The 26,018-nt window shown below is 56.7% G+C and overlaps 1 protein-coding gene across 3 annotated transcripts in view; it reads left to right on the forward strand.

Annotated features, from left to right (window-relative positions):
* PPP2R2B (protein phosphatase 2 regulatory subunit Bbeta) overlaps positions 1–26,018 on the forward strand; it is a 59,635-nt gene that overhangs the window by 17,673 nt on the left and 15,944 nt on the right. The window contains exon 1 of one of the 3 annotated variants that reach the window (XM_064724651.1): positions 1,101–1,279. The exons of 1 other annotated variant lie outside the window; for it this stretch is intronic. In XM_064724651.1, coding sequence (XP_064580721.1) covers positions 1,210–1,279 — 70 coding nt within the window. In that variant the 5' untranslated portion in view covers positions 1,101–1,209. One more of the 3 variants, XM_064724652.1, reaches the window with a different exon arrangement.

Raw genomic sequence — 26,018 nt, forward strand, 5'->3', positions numbered from 1 at the left:
GGGGTGCTGCGGGGTGCAGGCCCCAGGCTGTGTCTCTGTGTCTGTGCCCCTGTTTCCCTTCAGCAGCTGTCTGAGTGTGACAGTGGGGGCCAGGAGGGACACTGTGGGTCAGTGTAAGAGTGGGGAGCAGTGGCTGTCCTCTCACTGCTGCCCAGAGCGTGCACTGCTCCTGGCTGGGGATTTCTTGTGCCCTGATACTGCGGTTGGATGTTACTTCCAAATTCAGGCGCTGGAGTTGAGGGAACTTTTCCCCTGAGAGTTTCCTCCCTGTGTCTGTCAGGGGCTCAGCCAGTGCCAAGGCTTCTTCCTGGACCCTGCCAAGACACTCAACCCTCCAGTGGGCCACTGTTTCCCTTTGGTGAGCACCAGATGATGAGCCCAGAGTACAGCCTGTGCTTTCACAGATGTGCCCTGAACAGGAAAGCCCTCCCTTCCCCCATAGCCCTTGGGTTCATTATCTTCTCTGGATGCCACCAGAGTCATAAATGGTCATAAATCACTGACCATTCCTATCCCTTCCAAAGTCAAGACAGGGTGAGCCTGGACCAGCTGCCCGTGGGCACACACCTCGTTAGCACTGCTGGCATGGCCACCTGCGTGGTCCTTACTGCATCCCCTGTCCCGGGACTCCCACCGTTCGTATGCTCTGGCTCTGCCTAAAAAGGCTCTGCTGCCAGCCCTCGGCTGGGACCTTGTGTTTGGGCAGGCGGGTCAGGGAGCAGCAGTCCTTCTGCCTGAAGGCTGCAGGAGCTTCCCCATGGACAGGGGTGTCCAGTAGGGCCAGTGACGCCCCGGGCAGGAAGGAGCAATCCCCGGGGCAGGTGCGTCACCAGGTGAGACAGCATCCCGCGGCAGCAGCGTCCCGGGCAGCAGCGTCCCCGGGCAGGAGCTTCTCCCGTGGCGGGAGCATCCCCGGGCAGCAGCATCCCCGGGCAGGAGCGTCTCCGAGCAGAGCCTCTCCCGTGGCGGGAGCATCCCCGGGCAGGACCGTCTATCGCGGCTGGGGCTGGGGCTGGGGCTGGGGCCGCGGCGCGCCCCGCCCGCCCGCGCGGTGCCGGTCGGTGCCGTATGGGAGGAGCCACCGGGCACCGCCGCCCCTGCGCCCCCCCCGCCGCATTTGGCGGCCGCCGCCGCGGAGCAGGGCGCGGGGGGGGATGATGGATCCGCGGCTGCGGCTGCTGACGCCCCGCGCCCGCCTGCCCGCCGTCAATGGAGGAGGACGCTGAGACCCGCAAGATCAGCAGCAGTTTCCTGCGAGACCACAGCTATGCCACGGAAGGTGAGCCCGGCCCGCAGCCCCCGGCCCGCCCGCAGCAGGTGAGGCCGCCCCGCAGCGGCCCCGGCCCCCGCCCGCCCCGCTCCGCGCCCTCCCCGCGGCTGTCCCGGCACCGGCCCGGGCTGCCCGGCCCCGCGGCGGCGGCCCCGGGGCTCGCTGCGGGCGCGGCGGGGCCGCTGCGGTGACTCAGCAGCGCCGGTGCCCTGGGTGGGCTCCCGGGGCCGGCCGGTGCCCGGCGGAGCGGGGCCGCTGAGCCCGGGCTCCGAGAGCCGCCGCAGCAGCGCTCGGGACGCAGCCGCCCCCAGCCCCCCGGGCCCCTCCGGGAGCTCCTGCTGCTCCTGATCCGGGATAAAGGGGGTCCCGAGCCCCCTCAGCCCTTCCCCGCCGGAGCGCACCCGCGGGGCCGGAGCGATGCGGGGCTCGCCGGGGCCGGAGCGATGCGGGCGGCGGCCGCGGCTCGGGATCGGCTTCCCCAGCCCCTGAGGGCGTTCGCGGCGCTGCAGGTGGCTGAAGCCGCTGTAGGGTGCGGAATACGGCAAACGCTGGTGCAGATCTCGTCAATGGAGCAGTGGTTTCGGGGTTATTTTCAGTACAAGCTGCTCCAGGAAGGTGTAGTGAAGTGCATCCCGACTGGTGCGTTGCAGATGCAAGGAGATGCCAAGGCTGTTGCACATGGATAATGTCACAGCCCTGGTGAGGCTCATGGTGCATTTGAAAGTGGTTTCCCATAATAGCTCAAGAGCAGAGAAGATGGTGTGGCCATGTTCGGTTCAGGCATCAGAACATGAGCTCAGCCTGCACATGCTGCTGCAGCCACCACAAAGGCAGCTCCGGCAGCGACGGGTGAAGGAGGGCTGGGGATGGAGCTGCTGTTGCCTCTGCTATCTTCCCTGGTAGGTGAAGAGCTGTCAACTTCACATCAGCTCTGTCATAACCTCCCTTTGCTCTCTGGCTTCAGGAGGAAAGTGCAGCTGATGTAAAGCAAAACTGAACCCCCACCCTTTCTGGTAGCACCGACACCTTCGATGAGGCTTCAAAAACCAGACTCCATACCAGAGCCTGAGCAGGCTTATTTGTAGCATAATTAGTAGCCAAAGAGGCTTTCACTTATGGTGTCATCCTCATGAGACTTAGGGGAAGCCAGACTTTGGGAATTTTGTCACATGGCTAAAGGAGGGTTTATCTCGTGGAAAATCTTTGGCTTGATATAGTAATGGAAAGCTTTGAATACCTGATGAGCCAAAGAAATGTTTTTTGTGTTGCTTGTGTGTAGCTGGAATGCAAGTGCTCAGTGTGACAGCCCCCAGGTGCTGGGGAGGGCCTGTCCTGGGCATCCCTGGCTCTGCTGCTCTGCTTGGGAATCTCACACGGTGGGCCTGGGGCACAGCAGGCCGTGCTGTGGGGCCGGCAGGCCGTGCTGTGGGGCCGGCAGGATGGGCTGTGGGGCACAGCAGGGCGTGCTGTGGGGCACAGCAGGGCGTGCTGTGGGGCACAGCAGGACGGGCTGTGGGGCCTGGCAGGGAGCGCTGTGGGGCCGGCAGGATGGGCTGTGGGGCACAGCAGGACATGCTGTGGGGCCGGCAGGTGGCTGTGGGGGTCCGCAGGCGTGCTGTGGGGCTGGCAGGAGGGCTGTGGGGTCTGGCAGGAGTGGCTGTGGGGCCGGCAGGAGGGCTGTGGGGCCGGCAGGATGGCTTGGGGCCGGCAGGATGGGCTGTGGGGCCGGCAGGATGGGCTGTGGGGCCTGGCAGGAGCGCTGTGGGGCGGCAGGATGGCTCTGGGGCCTGGCAGGGATGGGCTGTGGGGCCTGGCAGGATGGGCCCTGGGGGTCGGCAGGGCATGCTGTGGGGCCTGGCAGGATGGGCTGTGGGGCACAGCAGGATGGGCTGTGGGGCGGAGTGGGCAGGCCTGCCCTGGGGCTCGCTGATGGACCTGCGGAGGCCGCGCCACGCTGACGCTCCTGCTGACACGGGTGGCGTGGGCCGGTGCTTCCAGGAGGCTGCTGTGGCCACGACGGGACCTCCCGGTTGTCTGGCTCACATCGCCATGTGCTGTGCTCTCTGAAGGATGATTTTGCTGTTGCTGCATTCTGGAAGGCAGCTGCAACAGCCAGCAAATGTGAAATGAGGCTACAGCTACCTTGTTGTGACCTGCTGAGAGCTCAGGTTTCCCGGTGGGGAAGGGTGGAGGGTGGAGATGAGCCCGCAGTGATTTCTGCCGGTGATTTCTGGGGGTTTTCAGTGGTAAGATCCAGGCTGTCTGCAATCTGTGGCCGTATGCTGGCATTTTCAGAAGGACCTTGTGCTAGGGAAGCACAAGGCAATCCTCTCGGTAGAAATGAAACACAGAGGCATTTGTGCAGCAGAGGACAGAATCAGCCGGTGAGATCCCTGCTGCGGCGGCAGGGCAGGGGCAAGTGCAGGAGGGGATTTAATGGCTGTCTACCAGCTGGGAGTTTTTCTTCCCTTCGTGCTGAATAGAACTCCTGACTCCATGCAGTGGTTCTGCTAGAGGGAAGCTGACTGCACTTTGAAATGGTAGATTCTGCTAAGATAAAAAATTTAGATGATTGAGTTTTATTTTTTCCTGCATGTGAAAGCAGCATATGCCTCAAAGGTTGTGGTATCTGGTTTAAGAAGAAGAAAATCCTTCCAAATGCTGTGCAGCAAGTGCAGACTTGCTTTGGAAATGAAGGTGTCTCTGGTGTGTCAGCTGAGGGAAATAGCCGGTTATGTAATTTGCTTTAGTGAAGTGTCGTTGTCACTTAAATAGGTCTGGTATTTTCATGCAAATGTGGGGTGAGGATGGTATTTCACAAGCGCACATTTGAATGCCTTGTTCTTGTGCAGCTCAGAGCATTGCTGAGCAGAAGCGGGGCCCTTGTACCGACGGACTCGGGCTGCAGGGCGGTGCTGAGTGCAGCCCCGTCCCGGGCTGTGCCACACTCTCTGCCGGGCACAGGGAGCGGGGCGAGCGGGCTCCAGGGCAGCGCCTCCGACCCCAGAGCGCTGCTGCAGAACGGCAGATCTCACCTGAAAAGTGTCCAGAAAATATGCTTGATTTGTTCTTGTTTTGCTCAAATCTATCTTCATTGGCAATTCTGCTGAGTGCCCAGCCAAAAGGAGGACAAATTGAGACATTTGAATACAAACAACCATTGGAGCAGCTTCCACCTCTAGATGTGCTTGTTGGAGATGTGTCCTTACGGGTCCTGGTGGGGAGGCGGCCTGGCCGGGGGCTGTGCTGTCGGAGGAGGATCCTCGGGAGCGCTCATGTCCCAGGGCCGTGGTGTGGGGCCCGTCCCCTGGGGGATGTCCGTGTTTCCCGGGGGCTCTGCCGAGGGACCCTCTCCCCTGCGGGCACGGGCTGACCCTGCTGGAGCTGCGTGGCCCTGGGGCCGTGCCAGGGCTGACCCTGCTGAGCAGGACAGTCACCACACCTTGCAGCCACTCATGGCTGCTCCCTGCACCCTTCCCTGGGCCTGGCTAATGCCCCTGCAATTGTGTCATCTCCTGAGGGGGTGTTTCCCAAACCGAGTGGGTTTTGCTGTTGCAAAATCTATCACTAAGCCTTTATTTCCTTTTCCTGCTTTAATCTTGTTACTCCCTCTGTAAGAATCTGTCAGCATTTCGGTCATTCCCATCCTGCCCTGCCATGGTGCTGCAGGAAGGGGCCCTGATGCCAGAGAAGTTTGCCTCGAGCTCTCTGTGGTACAGTGATTTTTTAAAAATCTGCAGCTAGTCTCCAGGAAAGCACCAAGTGAAACATCTCCCAGTGCTGGTTTAGGGCAAGAGCTGTTGGGTATTTCTGTTGTTGCAAAAGATGCATGTTGTTGTTTGGAGCTCATCTGGGTTGAGATTTAGTTAATCTGGGAACCTCCGTGAAGTTGTTTTATCACATGAGTACTTTGGTTACGAAACACAGTCACATCCGTTGTGCTTTTTGTTTATGCACGTGTACTGTGTTTAGACATCCCTTCCTGTTCCTGAGGCTGGGCTCCCCCCGGTGGGAAGGACCCACAGACATGTGGGTCCATCCCTCATTCTGTCTCATATGGGATCTCTGCAGAGGCACAGCATAACTCAACTGTTTGCAGTGCTCTACGTCAAAGCCGATTTGGGGATGCTTTAATCCACAGATTAATGAGAGAATAGATGTGCCTAGGGACTCTGTAATCTAGAGATTACTGAGAGGACTGGGAGCAGGCAATGATGTGGCTGACCCACTGCAGATGGACTGTGAGGAGGGTGCCTGGTCACTGGTGATGCCTTGCATCTGCCTCTGTCCCCTCAGTTCTGTGCAAGAAGCAAGCTGCTGCCTCTCCAGGGCTGGGGAAAGCTGGGGCACTTGCAGGAGGCACCAACAGCATCCAAAGGGGTCTGGCCTCACAGCCTGGGGTTACCCTGGTCCCTGTTGCTGTGGGGTCTGCAGCTGCAGCAGGACAGAACCCAGCCCTGGTCAGGCCCTCAGGCCCAGCACCCCGAGCTATGCTGTGGGTGCTTGCAGGTGTCAGCAAGGACTGCCCCATCATCAGGTTTTACAATGGAATTGAGGGCCTTGGTGGAGCGGTCAGGATTTACTAAATGTAGAGAGACCACCTGTGGTTGATGAGCCCCCTGGGCTGAACATTGCAGAGGGTAGGAGAATGTTAGTGGAAACGTTAGGTTGCTGTTTGTGTATCGCCTGTTGTCTGTTGGAGCCGGGATGCTGGGTGGGATGTGCTCCTCATCTGACCCAGCAGGTCGCTCCTGTGGCTGCTGGTGGGAGCAGGAGCCTGCAGGGCTGTGCCAAAGCCCTGACGCCTCCTCCCAAAAGAGCTGGTGAGATCTGGTGCCTGGAAGGTCGGTAGGTGGAAGGGCCTAATGCTGTGGCAGGCAAGGTAATCATCAGCTTCCCTAACTCTGCAAGCAGGAGCAGAGCTGTACCCCTGCCAGCAGGCTTAGACCCATCGAATCATTAAGGTTGAAAAAGACCTCCAAGATTATTGAGTCCAGACTTGCTTGTTAGTGATTGGCTGGGGCAATAAATGCTTGTGGAAAGAATCCTTTGAGAATACGCGTGCCAGCGGCTGGGCGGCCGGGAGGCGCTGCTGCCGGAGCCGGTGCCTGAGCAGTGCGTGTGGCGGTGCCGGCGAGCCCGCGGAGCCGCGCCCGGCCGGGCAGCACCGGGCGGCTCGAAAACAGCGGCTGCTGCTCGCTGCGGCTCCCGGGGCGGCGGGGCGGCGCTCGCCGCCATGTGCTGAGCCGGCACAGCGCCCCAGCTGCGGGCACGGCTGCCCCGGGGGGCGGTAGCGCGGGAGCGGCCGGGCAGCCCGGGGGGAGTGCCGGGCACGTACCGGGGAGCAGTACCGGGCACGTACCGGGCACGTACCGGGGAGCAGTACCGGGCACGTAGCGGGGAGCAGTACCGGGCACGTACCGGGCACGTACCGGGGAGCAGTACCGGGCACGTAGCGGGGAGCAGTACCGGGCACGTACCGCGCCTCCGGGCAGTGCCGGTGGGCGCTCCGGGCTCCGGGCACGGCGGGGAGCGCCCAGGCAGCCCAGGCACGTCCCGGGGCTCCGCGCACCGGTGCTGGTGCAGCCGCGGCACAGCCGCTCTGCCTGAAGCTGGCCAAAAGACCCCCGAGCTCTCAGCTCAGCATCCCTGTGCAGAGCTGCCCTGGGCAGCGGCACCTGAGCTCTTTGCAGGCCTCCCCAGTCCCCATCACCTGGGGAGCAGGCCATTGCCCTGCCCTGTGGAGGGGCACTTGAGGCCCAGCAAACCTGGAACTGGTCTGGCCTGACCCCAGAGCTCAGGGAAAGGCTGAGAAGCCGCCGTGGCCACCTGCCCCAGCACCTGGGCACTGGAGGCCAGATGTGCACATTGGTGTGTGTGGTGTGCTGTCAGGAATGCTGCCCCCGGCTCGCCTCCCTGCCATCCTCCCAGAACAGCTGTGACTGAGCTGTTGGAGTCAATGAGGGCAGCACTGGTTGTTGTTTTTCCCTGGTGCATTATGCACCTGATTTATTGAGGGGAAAGTGTTGCCCTGTCTGGCCCAGGGGGTCCCAGGATGGGGCAGGTGGCTGTGTGGTTTGTCTGGAGTTTCTGTTGTTTTGGTTCTCAGCTTTTATCTGCTGAAGCCTCCAGAGCACAGCCCCCACTGCAGCTCAGCTCGCTGCTTCAGGTTCAGCTCACAGAGGGTGCTGTGGCCCTCGGAGGCGCCTTGGGAGGGAGGTGAGATGCCAGGCGGGTCAGGAGCTCTGTGCTGTGGCACTCGGGCAGCTGCAAGGGCCCGAGGGCTGGGGGAGAGCAGGGTCGGTTCTGAATGCCCAGAAGGATCCTGCTCCCTGGCAGTGCTGCCTGTCTGCACTGCACACAACGGTTGTGCAGCCTGTTTGTTTCCTTCAAAGCCTGTTTCCTCACTTCCTCGGGTGCCACGAGTCAGCTGTTGGGCCGTCTCTTCTAATGTCATGCTAAGGCAGGGCCTGGGAATGGAAATGTAACCGGAATATAAACCAGAAACCAAAGCAGCCGATTAATCCCTCATTTTGATCTGCTCTGTCCTGCATTTCAGCTGATTCCCTGGTGTGGTCATAAAACACAACCATTATCTCAGCTTCCCCAATGTGCAAACAAATTGCTGTGATTTTCCTATGCTTGGATCAGTCCATATCCATATTCTCTGAACAACAATAAAACATTAATGGAGATAAAGACTGTTATCTCCCTCATGTCTATTTTGTCATTAGAATAACAACTTTAAATGTTAAGAGTGCTGAGATTTATAATGCCAAGCCTGCTCAGCAAAAATAAATCATGTTTCATAGAGCACATTACCATTTATTGCTGCTGTATTATCTGAAGCCAAGAGTGGGTGTTAACCCTGTGATAACGTCCTCAAAGGGGATTTTAAATAATTTTGTAGTTTAATTTTAAAATTCTGTTGACTGTCTTGTTTGATCTGCAACTCATTTTAGTGCAAGGGGTATCAAAGCTGAACCTCTCCAAATGCTGATAACGAGCTTGCTGAGATGTGCAACAGTGAGGGAACCCCTGGACCCCAAAATGGCTCCTGGTTCATCTGCGGTCTCAGTGAACCCAGCCCAAAACAGCCACACAAGCAGGGCTCCCTAAACGTGCTCACTTTCAAGGTGTTGTAGACTTTGAGAGACCAATGGGTTTTTTAAGTTTCATCTTGGTGTTTTCGTTCTTGATATCTGGGTCCTCATCAGCTGATAGCAAGCTCATGGCAAGAGATGTGTGTCAGTTGTGATCTGATGTGTGACCTGAGCTGGTGCCCTGACCTGGGCCAGTCAGTGCCCTTGGGCTCCTGCCCTGCTCTCGACTGCTGTTGGGGATGGGGCAATGCTGTGCCCAGCAGTGCCCAGTGATGGTCAGCAGTGCTGTGCCCAGCAGTGCCCGGTGATGGTCAGCAGTGCTGTGCCCAGCAGTGCCCAGTGATGGTCAGCAGTGCTGTGCCCAGTGATGGTCAGCAGTGCTGTGCCCAGCAGTGCCCAGTGATGGTCAGCAGTGCTGTGCCCAGTGATGGTCAGCAATGCTATGCCCAGCAGTGCCCAGTGATGGTCAGCAGTGCTGTGCCCAGTGATGGTCAGCAGTGCTGTGCCCGGTGATGGTCAGCAGTGCTGTGCCCAGCAGTGCCCAGTGATGGTCAGCAGTGCTGTGCCCAGTGATGGTCAGCAGTGCTGTGCCCAGTGATGGCCAGCAGTGCTGTGCCCAGTGATGGTCAGCAATGCTGTGCCCAGCAGTGCCCGGTGATGGTCAGCAATGCTGTGCCCAGCAGTGCCCAGTGATGGTCAGCAGTGCTGTGCCCAGCAGTGCCCGGTGATGGTCAGCAGTGCTGTGCCCGGTGATGGTCAGCAGTGCTGTGCCCAGCAGTGCCCAGTGATGGTCAGCAGTGCTGTGCCCAGTGATGGTCAGCAGTGCTGTGCCCAGCAGTGCCCGGTGATGGTCAGCAATGCTGTGCCCAGCAGTGCCCAGTGATGGTCAGCACTGCTGGAGGTTGCTCCAACCACAAGCTGTCTGTGGAAACGTGCATCTCTGTGGGATCTGGGGAATGGAACAGAGAGAATTAGAGAGGCTGTTTTGGAGAGCCCTCCCTCACAATCCCTAAATAAACTTGGCCTTCGTTTCAGCAGGCTGACAGATTCTTAATTATAATAACAGCGTGAGCAGTGTTGCTTTGTAACTGGTTCCCCATTGAACATTTCTGGCTAGCAGGAATGGTGTGCCAGATGTCTGCCTGCGATTGCCTCTGCTTGGGAAGATCTGTTCGGGCAACGCTCTCAGCTGGAGGATTCGACTCATGCAGGGATCCAGGGGCAGGCTGCTTGTTTGCCTGATTTCTTGGCAGAAGCCAGAGTCCCACCAGAGTCTCCACAAGCATCTTTGCAGCACTTTCCTTCTACAGAATTGCTCTGTTTGAAGGCACCAGAGCAAACAGGGCCCTGAGACTCCCAGCAGTGACAAACTGTTCAGTGTTGGCTAAGTTTTGGTGATGGTGTTTCTCCACCCTGGCCTCAGGCGAGGGCTCTGGTCTGGGGGTTCAGTCAGCATGATTTCCATCTGCAGGTCATGGCTGGAGTGCAGTGGGACCCTGCCTGCCCCTGGTGATGCCTGTGAGTGCCAGGAGCTCTGCTGGCTTTGCTCAGCAGTGCTGTGAGCTGTGAGCTGTGCTGCTGCTGTGCTCTGTGTGGAGAGCAGCCAGGGGATGGGCAGGGGGCTGGAGCTGCAGTCATTGTGGGGAGGGGGAGGCAGGGGTCGCTGTGGGGAGCCTCCGGACTCCTGCTAGCAAGGGTGTTGGGTGATGGAGCACAGCCAGAGCTGCTGGGCTGTCACACTGCTGGCATCCTGCAGGTATGAGGGCAGCCCTCTGCCCCTGCAGAGCGCAGCCCTGGCGCTCCTGCAGCAGAGACCTGGCTGTGGGTCCTGTTTCACACTGTCATTTGGCAACTTGATGCAATGTTTTTCATTAGGAGCCCTGCAGTGTGCAGCAGCGAGGTGTTACTGATGGAGCAGCTCCAGCTACAACAGGGTATTCAGGTTTTTGATGGAAGTGATCAGGCAGAAAAACTTTGGGCATAAAAACAAAGCCAGCGGTCAGTACCCGTGGCACAAAATGGTTGAATTCACCCAAGACTGTGAGAATGATGCTGTGCAGAGATTACCTTGCAGCTGGGGCTGTTCCTGGTGACAGTGAGGCCGGATCCATGTCTCCCATGGATCTTTGGATGGTCAGAGTTCCTCACCATTGCCATCAGTGGCAGCATTTCTGCTGACAGGCTGGTTTGGAGGTCAGCCCGAGTCAGAGAATTCATCTGGGTGTAGCATAGAAGGGAGAAGAGCAGCTCTTGGTTCGCATCCAACACACCTCCAGCAGCAGCTCTCAAAGCACTTCATAAACAGCATCTTAGAGATGCCAGGCTGGGCATGGGCCTTGCTTTGAAGTTGGAGCTGAAGTCTGCCCTGTTTCCTTGTTTGCATGGGGCTCTGGGGAGGACACTGAGGTCTTGTCATATTTGGACATTTGATCGAATGTAAGGACTTTCTAATTAGGATGTTTATGAGTTAATCACATGTGACACTTCATTTACTCCCTGCTGCAAGAGTGAGATGTGTGTGAGGATGTGGGGAAGTGGATCATCCTTTTTTTGGCTTTGTGTCACCCTAATGCATTATCTCCATCTGCTTGTCTCCTCCCTCCTTGTGTCCCTCAGCTGGAAGTGTGTACCAGTGGCTATTAATAGCTGAATCCTGCAACAGTCTGTTCCTGCAGATGGGACTCTCAGCTTCTGAAGCCTAAAACTCATTACAAATAAAGCAATACGCTGTGTGGTCCTTAATACAATTAGCCCTGCTCTGAGTTGGGCTCTCAGGGCCAAATGCTGCTGTCAGTTTCCATGCGAAGCTGCCTGGGCGTGCCACGGGCTGCAGATCCCACCCCAGAGGTTCCCTTGCCCTGGCTGATGATGGGCACAGCCCTGGGCTGCTTGTCTGCTAAATGCAGGTCCAGATGTGCTCACATCTGGTGTGTTGGCCTTTGCCGGGGACCCAAGCAGCCTGGGCAGCCAGAGGGGCTTTGGAGTACTGCTCTTAAAGGCGTTGTTTCTTTAATTAGGAGGGCTCTGCTTTCCCTTGAGAAGGAAGCTGTGAGGCTGTTTTCAGATCCATTTACTGCACCTTGCCTGTTCTGGAGGGCCTCATCTCAGCAGGAATGCTCATGTTCCCGTGTGTGCAGGAGGTGTCTGTCCCTGTCAGGCTGGGTGCCTTGCCCTGGCTCAGCATTTGCTGGGGACAGGCAAAGCATCTTGCCCACTTGTTCAGTGTCTTTAAGCATTTTGCCCATTTGTTCAGTGTGTTTAAGCACCTTGCCCCCTTGTTCAGTGTGTTTAAGCATTTTGCCCATTTGTTCAGTGTTGTTTAAGCACCTTGCCCCCGTGTTCAGGGTGTGTATGGGCTGTGGCTTGGCCCGGGCAGTGCCCACAGCAGTGAGTGAGCGGGCAGTGCCAGCCCTCCTGTCCAAACAGGGCACTGCAGCACCAGCTCTGCTTTGCAGGGCATGTCCCACAGGGGTGCAGCAGCCAGGCTGAGCAGGAATGTGTGTGCTTTTCACTTCCCTGGCTGGGAGTGCCTTTCCTGGCTCCAGGGAGGAGCCGTGCCCTGGTTGGAGGTACTGGGGTACAGCAGAATCCCAGACTTGGGAGCCACCTTGTTCCTGATCTCCTGAGAGCTGCTGCTTCCCCAAACCTCTTTCTTTCCCTGCCATCTGTTTCTGACAATGTGCAAAGTTATTGATGAGGTGATGAAATAGAGGGCAAGGGTTTGCCAGAAAAGGGTTTTTTCCTCTGCATATGCAGTCTCAGGCCTTCAAATGAAAGCACCCGCTGGAAAAGCTGTGTGTGTGTCAGGCTCAGGCTGCAGCTGCTGGGCAGTGGGTCCAGCCAGCACCTTCTCAGTGCCCATCGGGGCTGGCAGGGGCTGTGGGTGGAAACTGGCACTGGAGAAATGCCCCATGGTGTCACCCTGGGGAGCTCAGTGTGGGCTCCCACATGGCTGCCCCCGTGGGAGCCTGCTCGCGGGCACCTGGGCTGCCTTGCGGGGTTTTGTTAGCCCTTGGCAGTGCCCTTTGGAGGCTGCAGAGCGGCTTTAGATATATTTAATTACAGTTTCTTCTTGCTTAGTGAATTGCTGCAGTTATTGACATGCAGTGGAAAGGGTTACAGGAGATGGCAAATATTCAAGGCATTCTTTTGTCCTGTGCTCCAAAAGACAGAGAAAATAGTTACATTTATCAGCAAGTGCTGTTTTCTGACTGGCAGAGTTTGCAAGCAGTTTTCTGTGCTTCTTTTACTTTTCTAAAGCCATTGATCTTTGCAGTGTTGCAATTAGAAAACAAGGCTATAAACTGATGTATTCCTGCATTTTAAAATGGACTTTCAGTGTCCTGCTGTTGTTTCATTGGTTTCCCAGCCCTGCTGAATGTTGCTTAAGTCAGCATGTTGTAATTGGCCTGTGGAGATCCAGATCTGGCTGGTGTCACTTAAAACCCAAATGGCTTTGCAATAATGTCAGTGTTTCTGGACTTCCTGCTCAGGAGCAAAGGTGCCCACTCCTGCACAGCTTGTGCTGCATCTCTATTGACTGGGAGCACTTGGCTAATCGCTTCCTGTAATTAAATTCTTCACTAAGAATAAAGTTAATCTTCTCAGAGCGTATAAAACCCGACCCGCAGCCTGAGCAGGCAGAAATGCTGCTGTTTATAGGCACCTTTATCCGAGTGTAAAGGGCCCATTCCCAAAGCAGAAGCAATTGGGATAACTAGATATTCCTTGTCCTGAGTCAGGGATTTATAATAATGAACTGTAAGTGATATGGTAGCTTTCTGCTTGGGGTTCCACAGACTCTTGAGGTTGGGAGGGACCATTTTGCCCATTCCTCATGACTCTGGTAAGACACCACTGAGCCCTGTACATGTGATGGGGTCACCAGTTCTCCTTGTCAGGGTGCTGGGGCTGGCTGGGGCTTTGCTGGGTTTTAAAGTTTCTTGGATTTGCATTTTCTCTGTTTGGTGATGCTCAATAAGTTTGGCAGAGAGAAATGGATGAGACTTTCCCCAACTTTTTTTCTCTTTGTTTACATAAACACATTAATAAACTAATTGCCCAAATCCTTGCTGGCTGGCAGAAGCATTAAGCTTGCTATAGGCCGCTGACTTAAACCATATGGTTTGGTCCCAAGGCTTCTTTGGGTTTTTAGAAGAGGTTTAAAAAGGGCCTGTTTGCACCATCTTGAAACATTAACATTCCAAGCACAAATAGTTTTGCATAATTTATTACTCTCACAGTACCTTTGCTCATATTCCCAAGTTCAACTTCAAAGTACTGCATCCTCACTCCTCATTATTTATGTACAGCAAAACAAAACAACATTAAGGGCCAACCAGGCATTGCTGTGGTTCATTGGATGGAGAAACTCAGACTTCTTCTGTGGCCGTATCATTTCTTGTTCCATTATTAAGAGCCAAATTCAGAAGGAAGGTGACATTTCCAGCATCCTTTCCTGGAACGCAGGAGTGCTGCTGGAGAGAAAGGCTGTGGTACCCAGAGGATGCCAGGCACTTGCCATCAGCTGCTCAATTTGGGCAATTACAGTACATTTGTCAGTTCCACTTCCATTCAGAGTGAAATCCACTCGCCAGTTCTCATGCTCAGTTCAGTGCAGCAGCATTTCATCAACAAACAGTGTCAACGGTGCCCAATAGCACAGGGCTGATATCAATTCTCCTAGTTTATTTTGTGATACCCGTTATCTTTGCAGCAAATATTGTATCTGAAATCAGAAATGTGGGTGAAACATGCAGCCGTGCCCCAGTGAGGAGAGCATTAGGGAGAACTCGAAAGCAGAACCCTGCCCTGCTTTACTGTGAAAGCCGGTGTGGCATTTGTGTTCCCCTGCCCTCATCTGGGGTTCCCTGCCCTCATCTGGGGTTCCTGCCCCTCAGCTCTGCCCCAGCTGATGGGCTGGCATGCAGAGGCTCTCATGGTCTGCATTCCTCCCATCATTGTGCAGATATGGGTACCAGGAAGATGTCAGCCACTGCGTTAGATGGGGGCTGAATAAATCAGAGTGCACGGATCATTGAGCCTCTTTGTTGTAAAACAAATGGCCTGTGGTCAGTTAATCATATCAAGAAACATCTCCCAGACCTCATGGCATTATTCATAAGTACTAAATCCTCTTGCAGTTTCATAAACAGAATCTCTGTTAAAATATGGGGAAATTACAGTCTGGAACAGTGTTTAGAGATGTGGCTGCCACACAGTGTGGGAAAAAGGAGGAAGAGATTTATTTTTTCTTGCAGAGGTCTCGGCTCTCCCTGATCTGAACCATCCCTTTGCCTTCATCTCACAGGTCTCCTTGTGCTGGACACCTGTGCTTGCTGTGTCTGCCCACCTTGTCAGGTGCTGTGGGAGCCCTGCAGGGGACAGCACGTGCCCTGGGTGCTGGCCAGGGTGTCCTTGTCCCTGGCTGGTGGCTGTGGAGCCTTCAGTCCCCGCAATGTCCCCTCCCTGTCCATTGATGGTGGCTGTGGAGCCTTCAGTCCCCCTGCGTCCCCTCCCTGTCCATTGATGGTGGCTGTGGAGCCTTCAGTCCCCGCAATGTCCCCTCCCTGTCCATTGATGGTGGCTGTGGAGCCTTCAGTCCCTCAGTGTCCCCTCCTTGTCAGTGGCTGTGGAGCCTTCAGTCCCTCAGTGTCCCCTCCTTGTCAGTGGCTGTGGAGCCTTCAGTCCCTCAGTGTCCCCTCCCTGTCCATTGATGGTGGCTGTGGAGCCTTCAGTCCCTCAGTGTCCCCTCCTTGTCAGTGGCTGTGGAGCCTTCAGTCCCTCCTGTCCCAGGCTATGGGTGGGATGCCCGTGGGCTCTCTGCCCTGTGGCCTGAGCGAGAGCTGCAGCACTCTGGGGCCCGTGTGCTCTGGTTTGTCTTGGCACTGCCCCTTCCCTGTGACGTGCCCATCCTGGTACTGATAATTCCCCTTTGTTTCCTGCCCTCCCCTCTCCCTGCTGGAAGGGGAATCGGTGTGCTGGAAGGCTCCCTGTTCTGATGGTAACTCCCAAAGTCTGTCCACCCTGTGCTTCAGTGCTGTCCCCACTGCTCTGTGGGGAGTGCCAGACAAGGGGCAGCAGTAGAAGGTCACAGATTCACTGTGTTGCTTTTATCCAGATTTACCTAATTCTGTGTTAAATGGCTTTGAGGCAGCTCCCAGCCACGTGGAGCCGGGCTCTCTGGGCCATGTCCAAAGGGGCAGCCACCTTCCCATAGCACCTCTCTGCTTGACCTGTGGTCCATGAACATCCGTTTCTTCTGCTGAAGGCCTGGAATCCATGTCCGTTGTTTTTCCATCATGGTTTAAAACAAACCCCCTAACTGTGGTGTCCCAATTTACAGTTGGTGTTTCAAGAAAGTGGCTCTTATGTGCTGCCAGCCCTCAGCACGTTCACTTGTTAAATTATGCACATGCTAATGAAGTGTGAAAATCAGCCAAATAACAACTCTCTGTAATCGCTTAATGTCCCCAGAGCATTGTGGCTTTTTTTATTATTATTATTTTATGATTTGTGACCCATTCTGAATAATGCTTCTGCAAGGCGTTCTTCCAACAACTGGGGTTAATTAGTATTTTCACTTTTCCCCCTTCCGAATGAAGCCCAGACTTGCTCGCAGCCCACAGTGCAGCTTGTTTTCTGTTTTGAATTAAGTAATGCCTAGATTTCTCTCAGAATGGGAAGCCACTTTCCAGCAGAACTGTTAAAATCCACACCCTTACCCCCAGCACACCCCTGGGCACCGGGCAGGGAGTGCGTCCTGCTGAGTGTCGTGCAGCTGCTCGTGCTGTGATGCTGTAGTGCAGAAGTGCTCTGCCCCTTGTGCCCTGGCAGCGCTCCCATCCCTGGGTGAGGCCTGCCCTGTGACGTGCAGCGGCAGTGGCAGGGGCAGTGGTGTTGGCAGTGGCAGGGGCAGCAGCAGGGGCATTGGCGGTGGCAGGGGCAGTGGCATTGGCAGGGGCAGTGGCAGTAGCAGTGGCAGCGGCAGGGGCAGGGGGCAGTGGCATTGGCATTAGCAGTGGCATTGGCAGGGGTAGCGGCAGGGTCATTGGCAGGGGCAGTGGCATTGGCAGGGGCAGTGGCAGGGGCAGTGGCAGGGGCAGGGGGGCAGCGGCAGCAGCAGGGGCATTGGCAGTGGCAATGGCAGTGGCAGTGGCATTGGCATTAGCAGTGGCAGTGGCAGTGGCAGGGGCAGCAGCAGGGGCATTGGCGGTGGCAGTGGCATTAGCAGTGGCAGTGGCAGCGGCAGGGGCAGGGGGCAGTGGCATTGGCATTAGCAGTGGCAGTGGCATTGGCAGTGGCATTGGCAGTGGCAGTGGCAGTGGCATTAGCAGTGGCAGTGGCATTAGCAGTGGCAGTGGCAGTGCCTGACGTGCCCCAAGCTCTGCCCTGGGGTATGAGACCAGCTCTTTTTCCCCCGCTCTCCCTCCCTGCGTGGTGGAGGCCATGCAGCCGTGGCTGATCTGGCTGTACCTGTGTGGGGAGGGCGTTGCAGGGGCAGCATGTCACTTGTCAGTGGAGCTGCTGCTCCACCTGCCTGGCGTAGCTGGTGCCAAATGCAGCGTGGGGACGCTGCTGTGCCACCCGAGGGGCGTGTGACCCTGGTACTGTGCCATGGCACTGACCCCTCTTGTAGCAGAGGTTGTCCCAAACCCCTCAGTGCTCCAGGACACCTCCAGGCTTGCAGAGCCTGGCTGGGCTGGCAGTGACATTGAGAGTCCCTGGAGGTTGGTGTGCATCAGGTGAGCTCTGAGCTAAAGCTGCGTGTGACTGAGGCAGCTGAGATCAAACAATGTGATTCGCTCCTGCTGAACCCCAGCAGGCAGGAGCAGAGAGAGGAAGCCCAGTGCTTGTCTTTGGGTAAGTGTTGGGCAGACCATGGATGGTGTATAGAAGCAGTGTCAGGTACCTAATGTCAGGTAACACCCCTAACCTGCCTTCTCACTGACAAGGAGGAGGAAAAGAGATGAAGTACCCAGCTCTCACCTCGTTTTTAGAAGGTGAGGGCTGTAAGACAACATACTGTTTATGTCTGCAGCTTTTCAGTGGAAGTTGCTGGATGTTGTGTAGTTGTGTCTATTGGCTGTTGACAGGAAGAGGGTTTTCACTGGATCTAGTGACTGTCCATGCTTCTGTTTGGAAACCTTTGACGTCCCAGAATTTGTTCCCTGTAACAAACAAGGGTTTAGTTTCCACTAAAGATAGCTGTATATACGAAGTTTGTTATTTTCCAAGCAGAAATGTTTGTTATTTACACTTGCAGTTTATGAACAAGTGTTTTTCACTCTCTGCAACTTACCAGCAGGAGCCAGGAATGCTGCCTTGCCCACAGACACCCTGGGCCTTACCCGGGGACTTGAGGCTTTTGGGTGCCTTCTGCACCCCAAGTGCAAAACTTGTAAAGCTCAAAGACAGGCTCATTTATAACTGCAATCTGCTCCTTCAAGCTGCTGCACAAATCACTTTTAAGCAATTCATTTCAGCGGCTCAGGACATCACTTAATGAACCCAAGTAAATTGAAAGAAAGAAAGTTTAATTAAAATACTGCAAGGAAAATGTCTTGAGACAAGCTCTTCCAGGAGCAGATTGAAAATGATGGCACAGACATCTGTCTTCCATGGGAAGAAATGTTAAAGTCGGCAGAAAATTTAGTTTGTGGTGGGTTTTAGAGGGAGCAGTGTGTTGTGGTCTGGCCCATGCAGGGCTCTGGGTTCCCCTGAGCTCTTGCAGAGCCTCGTGGAGGGTTTGTGCCCCAGCAAGGAGGGCTGGCAGTGGTGGGCAGTGGCCTTGGGCCACGTGTGGGGGCAGCACCCGGCAGTGCCCACCTGCCACGGGCATCTTTGGCACGCTGGGAAAGGGGCACGTCCCAGAGGGAGGGCCCTGGGTGGCACCAGCTCCTGAAGGCACCAGGAGGGCAATGGGGAGTGCTAACAGGCCGTGCCACCTCCCAGAGAGGGTCTGTGGGCTCTGGGACTGGCTGGACACAGGCAGGGGAAATGCTGCTGGGAGCACTGGTGTCAGTGTGAAATATCCTGTCTGCCCAGACATGGGCACTGAGAGGGGGTGGCACAGCCCCGTGCTCTGGGTGGCACTGCCTGCCCCAGCCCCATTGTGCTGCCATCTTAGGACAGCCCCAGATGCTGGATTGAGCCATCTTGGGCTGATTAAATTCAAATCTGTGCAGCAAATGCCAGGGACTGCCTGCATGGTGTTGGTGTGTTTGCTTTCCTGTAGAATTGGAATTGGAGCGTTAAGAACATTTTTCAAATGCCGCCAGTGTGCCGGGCGTGGCTGCTGGGGGTGCTCCCTGCAGAGAGGTGGGTTATGGCACAGAGTTTCCCATGCAGAAGGTGTCCATATTCCACCAGCCACATTCCCTTTTGCCCTTCCCATTGCCCTCCATGTGCCAGCCCCTTTGAGTCTGACCCGGCTGTGTTCCTGGGCTGGTGCTGCCCCCAGGCTGGCCCACCGAGGCAGCTCGTTCAGCCCCCCGTGCCCATCCCTGCATCCCCAGTGTGCCATGTGCTTTGTGATCCTCTCTCTGGCACCCAGGGCCAGGCTCCTGCCAGGAGCTCCTGTGGCAGAAGTGCATGTGCTGCCTCCCATGTTCAGCCAAGGGCTTGTTCCAGGGGCACCAAACTGGAATAATGTGACAGAGAATGACATCAGAGCAAGATGGTAACAAAACTGGGCTGTAAGCTGAAAATAGCTGTTCTACATGAGAGCAGAGATTGCTGCTTCTGAATTTGACTTGCTTAGCTGACATTTGGGTACTTCTAATTAAAATTTTTCAACAGTCAATAGTTTTTGCTGATCAGCTAACAGATGGCGGCAGCAAGATGACCAGAAAGACAGACTGCATGGCACATGAAGAGTGTTGGAAAGCATCCATCCCATGTCAGCACCCGAGCCCTGGTCTGTGAGAGCAGTAATGCAGGGGGGTGCCCTGAGAGCCCCTGGGTCTGCAGGGCAGCCCCCAGGGCACATGGGGCTGTGCTGAGGGTCACACCTGGTGCTGCAGGGCTCGGCACACCTTACCTTTTGCGAAAAGCAGCTTTTGTGCTCCTGCTGCAGACAAAGATCCTGTGAATAGTAAGAGCTCTGTATTGTTACCATCTGTGAGTATCTTCCTCTGTCAGATGTTCAGGTTTTCAGCAACCAGTGATGTCCCTGGAAATCATAGGTTTTCAGAAGGTATTTTGGAACCAGGCCACTTTTTGGCTTGCTTATGCCTTTATGCCCAAGCACGAGAAGTGCCCAGACAGTTCTGTGGCAGAAATCACTGGAGTTTTTAAAGATTTTAATGTGGAAAGGGTGGAGGACTTGATCAATGCTCAGCTGGTTTTTACAAAGTCTCATTATTTTAAGGGTGTATTTTGCAGATGGGCTCGGATTTTCCATCACTACTCCTAAGCCCAAATCAGCCATTTTGAGGAGGTTGTGTCTGCTGTGCAGCTAAGCCTCTTGGCACAGGGATGGCAGCTGGATCCTGCCGGGAGCCAAGGGACGGAGCAGTGGCATGGGCTGCCTGGAATGCCCTGGCAGTGTGAGGGTGTGGGGGCAGCCCAGCACAGGGCAGGCTGCTGCCAGCCTGGGTCACTGCCCAGCGCTGTCCCTGACCCCAGCCCTGGCACGCTGGGGAGTCACTGAGGGCTGCCCTGGTGTGCCCGAGTGTGTGTGCATGATGAATAATGTAGAAAAGAATAGTAAATAGAGAAAAACAATAATTCAGGAAACGGTGGGTTTCAGTAACTGCCCAGCTCTCAGTCAGTTCGCTTTTAAGCCCCTAAGGTTAGCTCTGTTGGTTAGAGCATGGTGCAAATATTGCCAATTGTGAGTCCAATCTCTGTATGGGGCAGTCACGTGAGTGATGGACTCAAGGACCCTTGCAGATCCCTTCCAACTCAGAATATTCTGTGATTCCTTAGAAGAAGTTGCCGTGCTCTGCAGGGTGCTGTTTGTGGTTATCTCAGGTGTACGAGCAGAGGGTTTCTGTCCTGCCACAGCCGGGGCTGTAGCTGAGGGAGCCCCTCAGACCCTCTCGCACCCACGCAGAGCTGGGGCTGCCTGCTGGGGCACCTTGGGTCTCAGCAGGGTGTTCTGGGCGTCCAGAGCAGCTGCTGGTTTTCCTCACAAGGCCGGGGTTATTTGCACTGGCAGAGAGATCTTTGGGTCCCGGGCTAATTGTCTTGATTTACGTGTTGTTCTGCCACCACACGTGTGATGTGTAACAGCTTAATAAGGTGTTCATAGCCTGACAAATTAAAAATTGCCATTAATCCAAGAGCTAATGAGTTGTGCATCTTGGTGCAGATGGAAGTTTTGTGTTGTGTGCATAGCCAGGACCCAGCAGCACGGGTGGGCAGGGATGGGTGCTGGGTGGGCCAGGGCAGCTGGGCCAAAGGCAGCTCTGCTGCTCTGCCTCCCTCTGCTCACCTGCCCAGGTGGGCTCAGTTGTGGCTGTGCCTGAAATCTGCCCTTCCCTTCCCTTTCTGTTTTATTGTTCTGCTTCTTTGCATGGCCCAGCCCATGCATGGTCTCTGCTGCTGCACTGGGCTCTGGGGCAGCGCCTGCCCCACTCCTTTCATGTCCTGGCCCTGGGCACCTGCGGCTGTGAGAGCCTCTGTGCTGAGCCCTTCCTGATGTTGTTTCCTCCTGAGCTCTCCTTTCCAGCAGTTCCAGTAAATTACACCTGGCCAGGATGGTGGGGTGGTGTAAATTCACACTCTTGCACGCTGGCATTCTGGAATGGGTGCTTTGGTTTGCTGGGGGATGCTGAGTGACACAGGGGCTGCTGCCAGATGGGAGTTTCTGTCGTCTAGGTTGGGTAGCACGAAATTCCTCTTTGCTGCAACAAGGGCAGAGAAATTTGGAATGTGCCAGTATTTTTAGCTGTTCAGTCTAGGAGTGTTATTCCATTTTGGGGAAGAGGAGCAGCAGCATGTCATTGTGAGGAGCTGCAAAGCAGAGCTCCAAGGTGCTGGGGTCCTGTGAGCCTGACTCAGCCTGGTCCCTGCAGGAATGGGCAGAGGGACGGGCACAGGGATGGGCAGAGGGATGGGCACAGGGATGGGCACAGGGACGGGCCTGGGAGCTCCTCAGGCACGGTGCTCTTCCACTAAACCCATCCCTCCCTCCCCACAGCCCTGCCTGACTGGGATGGAAGGAGTTGGGCAGGTGCTGTGCCATGCCATGCCATGCCATGCCATGCCATGTTGTGCCATGCCGTGCCATGCCGTGCCAATGCCGTGCCATGCCGTGCCATGCCGTGCCATGCCGTGGCTTGCTGTGCTTCACGTGGTGGTGTCAGCAAGCTGTGGTGTTTCAGGGCACTTTGCTGATGCTCCAGACCCTTACTGGGCTTAATGCAGTGGAATTGATTTCTGTTTCCCAGGCTGTGATTCACCTCGGCAGGGGATAATCAATGCCAATCAATCACGTGTGATTTTGCATGCCATTAGACTGCAGTTTAACCTCTGCTGTCCCCTGCCCTCCCACCTCACACCAGTTTGGAGCAGGACTGATGGCCCAGGCTGCTCACACCACCTGCACGTTGTGCCCAGCCCTGCTCTGGTGGGACCCGGATGCCAGTTCCTTGTCCCCCTCAGCTCCACGGCCCTGCCCAGGCTCTCTTCCTCTTTAGCCTTCCCTTTCTGCACCTGAGGGGCCTTGAAGTGCCCTGGTTTTAGCTCCCCTCTGACACATTTCATGGGAGCTGCATTGCAGTCCTTGGATGCGCCTCCTGCTCTGCTGGCTGGGCTGAGGGTCCAGCTCTGCTGTGGCCCTGCTGGGTTAAACCTGACCTGACCGAGGGGCCAGACGGGCCTTGGTGGGGGCACAGCTCCCACCAGAGTGCACAGACAGACACCCTGCCATGGAGGGGATTCCTCAGCGCTGACGCTGCGTGCCTCTCAGAGCAAACACTTTGCCAGCCCTTTTCCTGTTTGATTTAAGAGAAGCAGACAGAAAGGGACCAAAGAGGTCTCTTTTAAACAGTGAAATGTAGAGTCTCACCATTTTCTGGGCAAAGCAAGACCCACAGCCTGTCACTGAGGGTCAGACCTGGGAGTCCTCCTTGAGAGGCTGAGGATCGGGCTGCGTTAGCCAGTTGTAATTTTAATGTTTGTGGCCTTCTCAAAACCCCTTTCTGAGCTCAGGGTCCATCTCCTGCTGTGGCATGGTGGGATGCACTGAGAACTCCACGGGGGGTCTATGGGTGGATTTGTGCTCTGTCTCTCCCATTACCAGACAGTTCCTCCACAAGCCTCCTAATTTTTCATTGCCTCTTTGCTTTTCTTCACTCTGGGTGGTTTCAGATGTAGGTTTTGTCCTCAGTTATGGGACCCGTTGTTGTCCCACTTGCTTTCTCCGTGGCGGGCAGGCAGAGCCAGGAGTGGCCATTGAGCCATTGGTTTGCTCCCAGTCAGGGCCCCCTCCCCATCCCCCTGGCAGAGCCCCCACTCCCCCGAGGGCTCCAGTGGGGGATGAGGGAGGAGGCTGTGGTGAGTTATTGCCCCACACTTATCAGTATTAAACTCCATTTGGCAACTCATAGCCTGGGATTTGAGTGACCTAAATCCTTCCTTTGGCAGCCTGGTTTGCTGTTATTTATGGTGCTTCCCAATTTATTATCATCTGCAGTCGGAGGCTTTGTGTGTGGTGCTGTGCACACAGTGATTTACACACACAGTGAAGAGAGCAGAGCTGCAGAGCCCAGAGCCCAAAGCCCTCCTGTCCCGTGTCCCCAGCCCTGGGGCAGAGCTGAGTGGGCAGGGGAGGCAGCCCAGGGGGTTTGTGCCCAGGGTGTCCCTGCCATGCCCAGGGTGTCCCTGCCATGCCCAGGGTGTCCCTGCGTGCCCAGCAGTGTCCCTGCCGTGCCCAGGGTGTCCCTGCCATGCCCAGGGCTGTCCCTGCCATGCCCAGGGTGTCCCTGCCGTGCCCAGGGCTGTCCCTGCCGTGCCCAGGAGTGTCCCTGCCATGCCTAGGGCTGTCCCTGCCATGCCCAGGGTGTCCCTGCCGTGCCCAGGAGTGTCCCTGCCATGCCTAGGGCTGTCCCTGCCATGCCTAGGGCTGTCCCTGCCATGCCCAGGGTGTCCCTGCTGTGCCCAGGAGTGTCCCTGCCGTGCCCAGGGTGTCCCTGCCGTGCAGGAGTGCTACCTGTCTGTGCCCTAGGGTGTCCCATTGCCATTGCCAGGGTGTCGTGCTGTGCCAGGCAGTGTTCCCCGTGGACAGTGGCTGTCCAACCCTTTTCCGTGCCCAGGAATGTGCGGCACCAGGGTGTTGCTGTGCCCAGGGTGTCCCTGCCGTGCCCAGGGCTGTCCCTGCCGTGCCCAGGAATGTCCCTGTCGTGCCCAGGGTGTCCCTGCTGTGCCCAGGAGTGTCCCTGCCGTGCCCAGGGTGTCCCTGCCATGCCCAGGGTGTCCCTGCCGTGCCCAGGAATGTCCCTGCCGTGCCCAGGGTGTCCCTGCTGTGCCCAGGAGTGTCCCTGCCGTGCCCAGGGCTGTCCCTGCCGTGCCCAGGGTGTCCCTGCCATGCCCAGGGTGTCCCTGCCGTGCCCAGGGTGTCCCTGCCGTGCCCAGGGTGTCCCTGCCATGCCCGGGGGGTTTGTGCCCAGGGGTTTGAGCCCGGGGCTGTCCCTGCCACCCCAGAGTGGCTGCACTGCTGTGGGCAGGGGCACCACCCCGTGTCCATTAGGCGATGGGTGCTCCTGGCACAGGTGCTGGGACAGGTGTGCTGTCTGTGTGTCCCGTGGCCTCCCCGCAGGACAGGCGGGACCAGGGCCGTTCTGCACGGAGCTGTGCTGCAGCTGGAGCACAGATTGCAGAGGGGGGATGTGCTGGGGCCCCAGGAGGCAGGCGGGATGTCGGCAGGGGATGTGCTGGCTCTGGGAGGAGGGCAGTGCCGGTGCGGGCAGGCATGTGCTGGCCTTGGAGGAGGGGAGTGCCGGGATGTGCCGGAGCGTATGTGCTGGTGCCCTGGGAGAAGGGCAGTGCCCGGATGTGCCAGGACAGGGTGATGTGCTGCGTGCTCTGGAGGGGCTGCCGGATTGCGGAGCAGGGTGATGTCCTGGGGGCCTGAGGGCAGTGCCCGATGGCAGGGGTGATGCCTGGGCCTTGGGGGAGTGCGATGTCAGGCGGCGTGTCGGGGTGCTCTGGGAGGAGGGCAGTGCCCGGGATGTGCCAGGAGCGGGGTGTGGGCGCTGGGGAGGCGTGCCGGGTGGCAGAGCGGGCGATGCCCGCGTGCCTGGGAGGAGGGCAGTCGGTCCAGCGGCGATGTGCCTGGGGTGCCCTGGGAGGAGGGCAGTGCCCGGGATGGCACCCAGCCCCTCCAGAAGGGCAGAAGGAGAGGGGCGCAGTGTGGGCAGCTCCCGGCTGCAGACCAGGCTGCTCAGGGAGCCAGGGCTCAGCGCCGACTGCAGCTTCCCCGGTTTATCTTCTTTCTTTTCAATAACAGATTCATTCCCCGTTGCTGGCAGAGAGCATGCCTTCCTCCACGCTGCGAGAGGGGGAGGGGGGTGTTGTAAATTTGCCATTTTTCTGATAAAACTGTATCGCTACGGCGGAAATCAAATCCCATCTTGGATATTTTTAGCATGAGAGCATGAAGGCTCAGCGATGCCGAGGGAAGGGAGGATGGGAGGGGAGGGAGGACGGCGGGCTGGGTCTCCATGGAAACTGTTTGCTTTAAATTCCCGCATTGGGGCACTGAGTGTGTAGGAGGTGATGAAGGAAATCAAAAAGCAAAAAAGAGGCAAGGTTTTTTCCTTTCTGTTGTCACAAAACTGCTGAAGGAACCTTAGGAGAAATGGGCGTCAATTATTGATCACCTCAACAGGAATGCATGTGCATTTTCACTGGTGACCGCCCTGCCTGTCCCTCGAGGGCAGCAGGTGGGTGTCAGCACCGTGGCACGCCTCAGTCTGTGCAGGGCACCTCTGGCAAGGAGCTGCTGCCCCTGCCGAGCTGGCACCGCCCCAGCTGCCCTGGATGCTCTGCTGTGCCAGGCTGCTGCTGCCCGGCACAGCAGGGAGAGGCAGTGCCCAGACCGTGGGGGATGATGCTTCTGTCAGCTGGGCTGGGTTTGGGCGTGCCTTGGACGCTTCTGCTCACAAGAGGGTTTTTGACTATTTAGGGTGTTTTTTTAACATGTGCAAGGTGTAGCTAGCCAGGCTCTGTTGGCGTCCTTGTCTCAAGTCCTGGTGATGGGCGTGAGCAAGCAGCAGCTCTGGGGGATCTGTGGCGTGGAAGCCCCTTCCCTGAGGGGGCAGTGTGAGTGGGGCTGGGCCGGGGGGCACAAGGGGGTCTGTGGGGCCTGGCCCTGCTGTCAGAGCACAGCCCTGCCCACAGGCTGGGGCGTTAGATCATGTCTGGAAAACGCCTCGCTGCAGCACACAAAGTTATTTTTAATTCATTGAAAAGGGAATGACCTAAAACCAGCAGCTGGTAATGGAGAGGATTAAATAGAGCAAAACAGGTACATTTTCAATTGAGTAATTTTAGCAGGAAGCAGCACGTCTCATGATGAGGTGCACGTTGGCGCTGCCCAGCCACAGGCACTGAGTGCCCCGGCTGCTGCTGGAGCAGCTGCTGCCAGCCTGTTCCCAGAGCCATCCCCTGACACCTGGGGACACCTGGGGACACCT

Source organism: Zonotrichia leucophrys, chromosome 13, assembly GCF_028769735.1.
Source record: "Zonotrichia leucophrys gambelii isolate GWCS_2022_RI chromosome 13, RI_Zleu_2.0, whole genome shotgun sequence".
Lineage (NCBI taxonomy): Eukaryota > Metazoa > Chordata > Aves > Passeriformes > Passerellidae > Zonotrichia > Zonotrichia leucophrys.